This window comes from Corella eumyota, chromosome 5 (genome assembly GCF_963082875.1).
Source record: "Corella eumyota chromosome 5, kaCorEumy4.1, whole genome shotgun sequence".
Taxonomy (NCBI): domain Eukaryota; kingdom Metazoa; phylum Chordata; class Ascidiacea; order Phlebobranchia; family Corellidae; genus Corella; species Corella eumyota.
The window spans coordinates 10,694,448-10,706,399 of NC_137494.1; the positions used below are offsets into that span (position 1 = coordinate 10,694,448).

Sequence of the window (11,952 nt, forward strand, 5' to 3'; positions counted from 1 at the left end):
TTTTAGGGTTTATGATTTTCTTGTTGATACAAACAGTAAATTAATTTTTACTCTCATTTTTTCTCTTTATCCTCAAAAAGGTGATTTTCTCTTAACAACAAAATCATTTTTACAGTTTTAAAAGACAAAAAATATTATTACAAATTGTAAAATTGTTTTATTAAAACAATTCTTCGAAGATCCCTATATCATGTAAAGTGATTTACTTGGCTTTACAACATAAAGACTAAGCCTAAAACTTACAAGCGAAAATCCAATTGGCAAATTAAATTATTTGACAATTTCCAAACTTTAAAAGCCAACTTAAGATCGAATGGGAATAAATAAAGTTACTCTTTTTTTTAAGTTGTGATGTCGACCTTTCTACAAGGAAAATAATTTAACACAAAAACACACAATCAAGAGACAACATATTTAATTGCAGTATTTAAAAAGTTAGTATATTTAACAAACAGTAACTTTGGGAATTTATAATATTATTTGTTTGTTAACCAATAGCACAATAATACAGTGGCCCCATCTTTGTGCTACTAATGGTTTTCAGCGATTTTATTTGTTTAAGTGTGAAAAATGCAAATTTAAATAAAACAGTAAACAATCAAGAGAAAAACATTCGATAACAACAATCCTAAAAACAAAAACTTATTTTAAATCAAATTAAAACATAGTTCTGTGATTTAATTTTTTTGTAGCTAACAACAAAATTTATTGAAGAGATAAAAAATTAAAAAAAAATTATTCCATTATTGAAAATCATTGGAAAACAAATGAAAAAATCTGAATAAAGCAGAAAAATAATTGCCCATTATTTACAATAAAATTACCACTTGATTTAGGGTTTAGTGCCAATAAATGAAAAAAAACAGCAAGCAGTGAAAACACATAGAAATATTATTTTATCAAAAACATTAATAGGCTAATATGATTACTTTATTTACAAAAAAAAATAATTAAAGACTACAACAGCCTTTTATAATACACAAAAATTACTTAACTATATCAAATAATAAACTATGTAATTTTTTGTTAAAATTTTGCCTTTTAGCAAAAATTTGTATTGCATTATCCTATATATAAATCCACAGGCAAGCCACAAATTACATTTTTGTAGATTTTAGAACTACAAATCATTAATTACTTTATATACAAGTCAAAGTAATTTTATTTTTTTCGATTCCCTTTAGCATTACAAACTTTGTGTAACAGTCTTTTTAAATACAAAGTGGCCCAGTTTTAAAATAATGCTTCCAAAATTTCACAATTGGGACACAATATATATATGAAGCTTAAATGTGTGCCAAGTTTCATAAAAATTCCAAAACTTTTCCCGCCGTGGTTACAACTTAATGGCATTCAGGTCTTTAACTATTCTTTCAAACGAATGTCTTTCCTCAGGGTCTTTTAGCCAACATTTCAGCATAAGAGCATATATCGGTTGCTCACATTTATCTGGGCAATCCATTCTATAACCTGCCATCACTTTACTTAACAAATCTTTTAAAGGCTGAAAAGAAAGAGAAACTAATTAAGGTTTCGATTTCTCTTAGGTAAGGAATGGTAAAGCATGCTAATATTTGCTTTGCTATAGAAATATCGAATCGTATGTTCATTGTGATTCTCAAATAGTGCGTTATGGTATTATTTTTTTGAAATATTTAAATATTTATATTTCTACTTTCACAGGTCTAACATTTTTAGGGGACTGTAAAGTACACATAATTCAAAATTTCCAGTAAAAAAACAGTAAAAGCCGCGAGGTTAAGTAGTTAAAAAAACTAGAGGTCATGTATATTATCCTTTGATTTAAATCACTTTAATGAACAATAATTTTGCAGTCCAGCACAAAAAAACAATTTGCAGATTGTTTATGAGGTAATGTAACAAGTTAATAATACCCAAAACTTCAACAACAGAATTGGCTAAGTTAACAAATGTTACTTAAGCGGTGTTAATGGCCTTATCACTTTAAACAAACAAATATGAAAGACTGTACGTATAAAAAATCACTTTAAACAAACAAATATGAAATAAGACTGTATGTATAAAAAAATTAAAATAAATCATTTGCATTAATAACATAAAAACACTAATCATTCTTTTCTTTTAAAAAACACTTGTTTTAAACTGAGAGTGATAAAATAAAATACGCACCACTCTCGGGTATGGGACTCTCCCAAATGACCACATCTCCCACAGAGTAATTCCATAACTCCAAACATCACTTTTATTTGAAAATTTCTGTTAAAAAAAGGGAAATTAATTTATAAAATCCCTTTTAAATTCTTAAGGGGGTTCCTGTTGCTAAAAAGCAATCTATATTACAATGGTTGGTTATATTTAAAAATAAAACAGTCTTAAAAAAATTTAAAGTGTTATGTTACAGAGTTTTGTAATTTTGTTGGTGATGTATATAGCACGTTAGTATGGTTGACAATGAATCATAAAATGGCTTTAGAACCTTTAAAAAATTTCTGTGGTATTTAATTTAATTTAAAAAAATACTGGAAAATGATTAACATAAAAAACCAGGTTACCATATTTTTTGTGTGACGTAGAAAGTAAGTAGTGTAGTGAATGTATACAAGCTAGTGCTTTCTACGTCATCACAAACATGGCTTCCCTTTTCTTTTATTTAATCAATTTTAAATTTTTTTTTAAGTTGTATAACTTAATAAGTAGGTGAAATTATTTAAAGTTAAAACCATTTTAGTGTTCAGTGACACCAACTTTATCAATTTTTAAGTAAAAAATTATTGCTAATATATGACTTTAAAAATAAAACAGTCTCCTACCCCTTCTTTAAGTGCTTCGGGGGATGTCCACTTGACAGGAAATTTCCCCCCCTGGAGGTTAAAAGATGAATCCCTTGCAAGTCCAAAATCGGAAACTTTTGCTGTCCCGTCCTCTGAGATGAGGATGTTACGAGCAGCTAGGTCACGATGAACTAGTTTTTTTTGCTCCAAGTAAGCCATTCCATTTGCTATATCTCTGTGAAATTTTTTTTTTATTTTTGTGTTTTAAGTATTTTTTAATCAAAACAAAATACTTACAAATAAAAAGTATGTGTCTTTTATGTATTCAAAAGTTTATACAGTTTATACCACTTTAGGAGCATTACAACGATCAAAATCAGGACCTCATGTAATGAAGCCAAAAAAGTTAACCACTACACCAGTTACCAAAATAAAGTATTAGCAATAAACTATAATACATACTTTGCAAATTTAAGCAGGTCTTTGCTAAAAACAAGTGATCTTCCTCTTGATCTTAAATATTCCAACATTGCTCCTTTGGTCATAAATTCAAGCACGACATAGATTGGATCGGTGGAATTTGCTGGAGGGATTACAACTCCCTTCAGTTGAATTAAGTTTTTGTGATTGAGTGAGCTAAAAAAAAATAGAGACAATTATTTTCTTTAATTTTGTTTAGTATATGTATTTATGTTGTGAAGTTAGCCTCCCCTAGATGTGGAAAGGCTAACTTCACAACCTAAACACAAAGTAATGGAGTTCTATTTGTTACCCTAACCCAGTGTTGGGAAGACGTTTGGTATATTAACAATCATAATATTCAATTAAGTAGTCTGCCAATTGGGTTTGTCTTCACAGAAGTTCTAATCACTTTTTAAGAGCGTTACCTAAAGGTGCTATGGCATGGAAGCAGTGTAAATTGAACTAAGGACTTTAGGTTGTGAAGCCTAGTGTTTGACCACTACACTTGCTGGCTGATTTTAAATTTAACTTTAAAAATAATGATTTTTTTAGATTTGTTTGGTATTAATTAAAACATATTTAAAAAAAACATGTGTTTTTGCAGTAAAAAATAAATATTAAACATCACTAAACCAAACTAAAACCAGGATTTCCATTTTAACAATACTGTTTATAACTCAATTTAGTCAAAAGTGTAAAAAAGAAATAATAATATTAAACTCTTATAAAAATGTTTTTTAAAAATTTTTTTTTATGGAAAAAATGAAGAATGGGCTGTCACAATTGATTAACCAAACATTAACTTTGGTGTATAAATAATACGAGAAAGATAATAAAAAAATACGCACAATGTTTAAATTTCATTTTTGTTTGACTAAAGCTAATACCAAACAGAAACTAATTCCTCATGACCATGATATAAAATAAATAAAAATGCAAATTAAAAAATCGATTTACTATTAGGTTTTAAAAACTATAAATCAATTTTTTAAAACAAATATAAAACCAAAATTAATTTATGATTTTTTTTGCAGAGCCTATATTTGTGAAATTGTATATTAACATGTTTTACTACACCAAGCTTTATTACATATAATTAATAAAAACAACAAAACAATATTAAATTTAGATTTAAATTTGTGCGTCCCGTTTAAAAGCATTTGAACAAAAAAATGTTTGTGATGGACAGGTAAATTATCACAGAAATTTATTAGTTACAAGTTAATAAAAATACAGCCAATAGAGATTTCTTAAAAATTTAAAAAAAAAATTTAACTTACGTCATTACGGAAGCTTCTGCAAGGAAAGCTTGAGCAGCCTTTGAGCGATCTTTTACAGATTTTACAGCAACTTTTTCCCCTTTATATTGACCCTCATATACATCTCCAAAATCACCTTTGCCCAATATTTGACCAAGTTCTAAATTTTTTCGATCGATGGTCCACCCAGCTACGAAACAAAATTTATTTTAATGCATATACTTCAACTTAGTTTGATTTAGACAAAGCGAATTGTGCATGTTCATAAACTTGATATTTATATTTGAACCATTGGTTTTTAAACAGTCAATTGATTTTTTGTGATTAACAATTAATATAAAAAAACTGATTTATTGATAAAATTTATATTTTGTGTTTTCGCATAAATTTTTTTTTGTTTTAGTATTTCATAGTAAAATATTCTGATGATAGACTTTTAACAATTTTGTATCCCGCCCATTTAGTAAATTAATGTTTTAAAAAAGTAGTTTGCTATATAAACTTATTTATTAGAAACGCCAGCATTTGATCTTGTTTTATTTTAACATCCACAAAAATTTAACATCCACAAAAAATATTCACCAATAAGAGTGGTTAACCAATTTTTATTATGCAATTAACAGAAATCAAAATATAGTACCATTAACAGACTAACTCTTAAAGTAATTGGCCCTTTTTTTTTAAATTAACCTTTTTTAAAGTCTTCAGTGTCAACGGTATAATCCAAGCCTCCTTTTTTCTTTAAAGGCGTGGAAAGCCTGCAGACCAAACCATCAGCATCATGCTCATAATGCTAAAACAAGGAAGTAACAATAACTATATTATCATACCAGTTTAATCTAAGGTAATAATGATTCACTGTTTTGAGATAAACAAAAACATTGTTTTTTTTAATAACCTATATATAAGATATTCAGTAATTTAACTTAAACAACACTAAGCAACATAATATTTAGTTTATAAAAACCTTTTCATTTATAAATAGCTCATTACCTAGCTATTTATAAATTTTTTAAAAGTAAGCAAGTTTTAACACTTTCAAGGGTTTGAATTTATGATTTTTATTATCTAGACAATATTTAGTCTTAACAAAACAAAGATTACTGTCCTATTACCATAAATTCTTTTACCAAATAGACATTTAACAGAAAATCATTTGGTAAATGCCATTTAATTTCTGAAAAAATGATGAACCAAACTTTGAAAAGATATTGTATATATGTATACATACATATAATTTATGATTTTCAATATCTAGACCATAGTCTTAACAAAACAAAGATTACTGTCATCTCATTACCATAAACCATATTACCAAATAGACAATTTAAAGAAAATCATTTGGCAAATGCCATTCAATTTCTAAAAAAAGTTAAATTAAAAAAAAATATTGTATAATATGCTATTCTTGATGTTCATTTAGTCAAATGGTATTTTGTAATATGGGAAGTTGCTGTCTTAATACAGCAATGGTGTTAATTTTTTAAATAAACTTTTTTTTTAGTTACAAAACTGTTTAACTTAAACAAGTTAAACAAATTAGATTATTAAAAAAAAACTTACTGAAACGAGTTTAGTTAAATTTTCAAAATATTCATCTTCATCAATCGTGACCTTGTTGTTCTTGAAAATAATCCGATAATGTTCGACTTCATTTTCGAAACAAACGCACATCGTATAGTCCCCTGGGTAGTTGGTGCTTTCCCTAACCAGGAACAAACCATCCTCGCGAGGAGAAAGTAATTCTTCGGCAACATGCCGAGTTATTTTCCCATGAAACCATCTAAAAAGTAAGTTTTTGTAAGAAACTTGTAAACGAAATGGTTTAAAAATTATTGTTTGGTTTTAGCAAAACTAGCAATGTTTTTTTGTAAATTTATCCTCAATGTAAAACGGACAATTTCACAGCCAAACCTAGGTTTACATTTGTTATCCTGACCTAGACTCGAGTTGCATTATGCAGTTTGGGATAATATTAAAATCATGACTTATTTGGTTTTTAAGATTTGAGAAAGTTTGTACTAATTATAGTGCCTTAATATGAAAGTGCAACAACATGGGATCAGTGGGAATTAAACCTATGACCTCATGTTATAAAACTAACTGCTAACCATTAGACAAAACCTTAGATTTCTAAAACCTTTGTTTCTCTTATAATTCTTAGTTAACCCGCTTATTATTTGTACCTACTGACAAGTATATTTTTGATTGCAACTTTAAACCCTGATAACTTATAAACTACTTAATTAATTTTAAAAATATTAGTATCCTTATGTAAGTCAAGAAAAGACTAGTATAATTTAAAAATGAACCCAGTGGCATCATGATACCCATAAACATAATTTATTTTAACCAAATTGTATTTCTATTTTTCAATGTTTTCTTTTGCTTATGCTTATATGATATTATTACAACATCACAACAGGTTGTTACTTACGGCATTGCAGTCAACTTTACTTCTTTATGAGAATTCGATTTCTAAAAAAAAAAAATTATTTAAAGTGAATTTAATAGTAAAAATCAAAAGTCGTTTATTAACAGAATAATTTAGGGTTTATGTTTGATAAAACTAATTCTATATTTTTTTTAAATAGATACAAATTCACCATTTTATAATATAAAAAGTAAATATATGTGCAATTTTTTATATATTCTTTTTTTTTAAAGAATTAGTTGAATTAAAATAATTGAATTAAAAGTCTATTTACTCATTTTTTGGTAAATTGTATTTTGGTTCCTATTATAATTTAATTTAGACTCTAGTTTACATTAGCAGATTAAATATTAAGCCATTGATAAAAACAATTGTAAATATACTTACTGCTCTTGGGTCATTTCCTCTAAAAAAATAAATAAAATCTAATTTTAGAAATCGATAATAAAACGACAATCTACCAAACACACAGTTTAATTCTGTACAAAATTAATTGTAAAATTGTTTTTTTAATATATACTTTTAGAAAAAAGCACTTACTTTAACATAGACATTTAACTTAAAATAATTTTTAACTTGTTAGCTTAACCAGCAGAATAATGATATCCAGACATTCTAAAATTAAAACTGGAAAAGTTAAGACCGGGCCAAGATAAAGAATGTTACCCACTGATTAGGAGAATTTAATCATATTACCAAAAACCATTCAACCAAATAAAGTTTTCCCCAATATCCAAAATTTCAAAAATAATTTTTTAGGTCAACATTTTATTTAAAATATAAAAACATTTCTCAAAAGAAGTTTTAGGTTAAAGGGCGATTAATAAAAAGGTCCCATCGACGGTAAATTAATGTTTCAGGCATATGGTTTTTAGTCAAATGTCTTTTTTCTACAATGGGTATAGGTAACATTAAATAAACTCCACTTTAGGTTGTATATAAAATATGTGCTCCTATTTTTTACAATATAAAAAAAATTTTAAGTAAAGAAACTTACAAATAGTAATTACTTTTTTAATTTACAGTATATATATATAACTTAAAGTACTTACTTTTTAATTATATAGTTAGAGGGCACCATGCCTTGCTCTCCTTTTGCATTTTGAGCTTTATACCAATTGGGATCTCTAGTACCCTATTTAAAAATAAAAAATAAAACTTTTTTTAAATGAATTTTTATTTAAAATTCCAAAAATTTAGGATAAAACAATTTTTAAAAAATATGTTGGAAATTTTTTGTTTAAAAAAATTTAAACAAACGTGTAGAAAAAAACATTAATATTTAGTAAACGAATTACAAAAAACCATAATTGCAACAAAATTACCGCAAGAACAGTTAGTTTCTCTCCCTTTTTAAATTTTAAATCCCCTTTATTACCCGTGGAAAAATCATAAGCACCTTCACATATTGTACCAGGTGCAAAAGTCTAAATTAAATTAAAATTTTATTATTTTTTAAAAATTAATAAAAAATTATTTAAATTTATTAACAATTCATAAAATCCAAAAGTTTAAATTTAAAATTTTTTTTTCATAATTATTGAATCATATGCTATTATATAATTATCTAAAACTAAAAGCATGGTAAGTCTTAGTTTTATTTTTTATGAAGTTTCAATAATTATATAATTTAAAAATAAAAGTCACTGTTTTTTTTTAATAAATTAAAATTAACATTTTGATAAAGATGTTATTTTAAAATATAATATTAAGCAAATTAAATAGCCAGTTGCAGCATAAAGTTGTTAAAATATTAAACATTTAAAATCAATAAAGAATTAATATTGTTGTTTTTTAACAATACACAAGATTTTAAAATATTAACTTGTACAATCATAATAAGTATGTTTCAACTTTTCAATTTATAAGCATTATACCTTCTTAGTTTTAGAAACCTTTTTGTTAGTATTTGTAGGACCCTAGGGGTTTTTTAAATGATTTATAAAAAAAATTTAAATTTTGTAAAAAAAAAATTAAAAATTTAATCTTTTATAGGTAATTTGTTGTTTTAAACATGCTTTTGAGTTGGTGTTTTTAAATTTTTTTTAAATAAAAGTTAAAATTAAAAATTTTTTTTTAGGTTTGGTTATACCCAGGACTAAAAGAGACACAGTGAGATTGTAAATAAAAAAGCTTGTTTTTAATTTACAAACTTTTAAAGCTAATAAGACCAATATCTTTTAAATTCATACAATGTAAAAATTGTTTTAACTTACAAACACAGAATGGTTTTCATATGAAGCAGGACGGTGATTGTCACCCAGGTCCACCAACTTTCCTGTTGGCTATAAATTAAAAAAATTAAAATCATGCACAGATTGTTAGCAACAAAATTAGGCGATGCTACCTATCAAATACACTAAATTAAATAGATTGCATAAACTAAATGGTTTAAATGGATTCAAAATGGACTAAATTTTAGGATCAGAAGATTCGGACTGAAAAAGAACTGCAAAGAGTCAGAGGTAAAGTTACTGCATATAAAGTGAGTGTAAGTCCATATTTTTTCAAAATAAATTTTGCAGAAAGCACAATACATTAAAAACATTTTATCGGTAGTTACAATAAAGACATATGATAGTTTTTACGTTAAGCTATTATTTTTATGATTTATGTATCAAGAACTAATTTCGAAATAAATTAAAAACTAGTGCTTTTGGTCTGCCAAATTTTAAGACTAACAGCTTTTGGCTAGCAAAATTTTTTGCTAAACTGGTGGTGCTGGTAGTACCTGTTACAAACCCTGCATATAATTTCAGTGAAATACCATATTTTACCGATATTTAAAATAAAAATTTTTAAAAAGTCCAATTTATAAGTAAGTCTAGATTAGTTTTGTAGGTAAATTTATATGTTAGTTCTTAAAATAACTGTTTATTTGATGATTTATACCTCAAAAACTAAATTTAGAGCGGATTAATTACGTGAGAACTCCACAGGCCGAGATTTTCGGAATGAGAAAAGAACAACATGAAAAAGTTTTGATTGTTTTTTTACAACTAAAAAATATGTTAGTTTTTAGAGTATCTGCTTTTTGTTACGGAAAAGTTTAAGTAAAATTTAATTTTTAAATATGAGCAAATCCTAAAAAAAGCGCATTTTATATATAAATAAAAAAGCAATAACAAACTGCATAAAATTTTATAAAAGAAAGAAATTAAACATGAACAAATATTTAGAAATTGATTTTTATTATTTACCCCGGATCTAAGCTTTAGTTTATTATTTAGAACCAGATTCAAATCCAGTTCATCCCAGCTTCAAGTTTTAGATTTGATGTCAAATAGCAAACCAAAAAAGGAAGCATAATCCTAACCCAAGTAATCTAACATGATTCTTAACAAACAAAGGGTCTCAAATTTGTTTCATTGAAACCAAAATTCAGTTAAAAAAATTTACTTACTCAACAAAAACCAAACTATGATAAAATCAAATTTTGATTTATAAAAACTTAAAATTATTAAAAAAAAAAATTTTTATTTACGAATACTAAAATTTGATTTATTATAAACAAATTTTTACATATATTTTAAAAACTGTATTATCTTTTTTCACTGTCAAAACCAACCAACACTTATTTAGAGGATGTACTTTCTGAAAAATGATATTTTAAATATCAGTAAAATATGATAATCACTAAAATTGGATGTGGGCTTTGTAACGATGACTACATGCAGTTTAGCAAAAGATTTTGCAGGTCAAAGGTGGCAAGTCGTAAAATTTTGCAAACCAAAAGCCCCTGTTTTTAAATTGTTTTAAAATTAGTTTACCAATGAAAAACTACCAATGAAAAGTTTTTTTTATGTAATTGTATTTTTTGCAAAATTTTCTCTTAAACAGCCTGTGGGTAAAATATGAATTTACACTAACATTATTCGCAAAAATTTTGTCTCTGACTTACTGCAATTTTTGCAGGCCAGATCTTCTGGGCAAATTTTCACACGACCGAATCTTCTTGCAACCCTAAATTGAACAAACCCCAACCCTAACTCAAACCATTTCAAATTTATTTGATCCAGTATATAGGTAACCGACCTTAAGTTATAACATTTTAAGTCTATAGTTGTATGGTAAACACAGCAATTCTAGTAAATTAAATTTTCAATTCTAGTAAATTAAAAGTAAAATAATTTCAATTAAATTTTCTAAAGTAAAAAATAATGTCGCAAAGTAAAATAATTTCAACAAACGCAGTTGCAATATAACATAAAAACATTAACATATCACATTATCTTATAAGAACTTAACGTAATAAGTAAACTGTTTAATTACTGACGTTTTGAATATTGTATATGTGCAACAACAATTAAAATACTTAATACTAAAAAAAATAATTGTCTATTATCTGATTATGTTAGTATAAAATGCAAACTTTGATAAAACTGTTATTAAATAACACAAATAATTTAAATTTTTGAAACACTTACAACGTTTGTCATTTTGATTTTAGATCTTCCAAAAAGTCTGCAAAACTATTTACAATCTGACAATTCAGGTTTCATCTCCAAAAATTTTGTTTATATTAAAGTTTAACCAATCTAACAAAACAGAAAAATAAAACTTGAGATCTTTTTACTTATTCTTCTAGGTCATAGTTTACTTTTTTATTCTTGAATTAAATAGAAATCTAAAAAATAACTCTTTAAGGAAGCTTCAGACAGTTCTAAATATATTACAATTACATCACACGGAAATTATTAATTCAAGCTGTTAAAATTTGGATTGATGACATTTGCCGAAAACCATTTAACCTAAATTTTGGTATTACGTCGTTAAAAAAACATTCCTTTCGGTCAAATGGTATTCGGTAATATCAGCGGATACCATATTAATTTAGAACTTTAATATATTATTTTTTTTTAAAACCAAAATATTTTTACTCAAAAACCACACTTGTAAAAAATACAGAAAAAATAAATAAAAAATATTATAGAATATTTTAAAATATTATTAAGAGCAAATTTCGTCATTTTTCATCATTTTAAATATTATTGCTTTAAAAATCGTAGAAAAAAACAACATTTTTGCAGATACTTCCTTTTTT

General features: G+C 25.7%; 1 protein-coding gene across 4 annotated transcripts; it reads right to left on the reverse strand.

Moving 5' to 3' along the window:
* Positions 1 to 405: 405 nt before the first annotated feature.
* On the reverse strand, positions 406 to 11,448 carry LOC145753971 (tyrosine-protein kinase CSK-like). Of its 4 annotated transcripts, XM_082570536.1 has the most exons (14): positions 10,109 to 10,156; positions 9,801 to 9,907; positions 9,125 to 9,193; positions 8,234 to 8,335; positions 7,961 to 8,043; positions 7,296 to 7,314; positions 6,912 to 6,952; positions 6,038 to 6,257; positions 5,165 to 5,267; positions 4,496 to 4,664; positions 3,216 to 3,389; positions 2,793 to 2,988; positions 2,152 to 2,238; positions 406 to 1,504 (listed from the first exon to the last, which is right to left on the reverse strand). In XM_082570536.1, exons 5-14 carry the CDS (start codon positions 7,987 to 7,989, stop codon positions 1,337 to 1,339), a joined length of 1,206 nt encoding a protein of 401 aa, XP_082426662.1. In that variant the 5' UTR covers positions 7,990 to 8,043; positions 8,234 to 8,335; positions 9,125 to 9,193; positions 9,801 to 9,907; positions 10,109 to 10,156; the 3' UTR covers positions 406 to 1,336. The 4 variants fall into 4 exon arrangements, with proteins under 4 accessions (XP_082426662.1, XP_082426660.1, XP_082426663.1 ...); XM_082570534.1 differs by lacking the exons at positions 9,801 to 9,907; positions 10,109 to 10,156 and adding an exon at positions 11,336 to 11,448; XM_082570537.1 differs by lacking the exon at positions 10,109 to 10,156 and having other exon boundaries at positions 9,801 to 9,972.
* Between the last annotated feature and the right edge of the window lie 504 nt (positions 11,449 to 11,952).

Excerpts from the sequence above, each read along its gene's own strand:
- LOC145753971 (XM_082570534.1), bottom strand. Across the intron at positions 8,336-9,124 it reads ATGAAAACCATTCTGTGTTT|ACTTTTGCACCTGGTACAAT; the intron begins GTAAGTTAAAAC and ends AATTTAATTTAG. Across the intron at positions 5,268-6,037 it reads ATTTAACTAAACTCGTTTCA|CATTATGAGCATGATGCTGA; the intron begins GTAAGTTTTTTT and ends TCCTTGTTTTAG.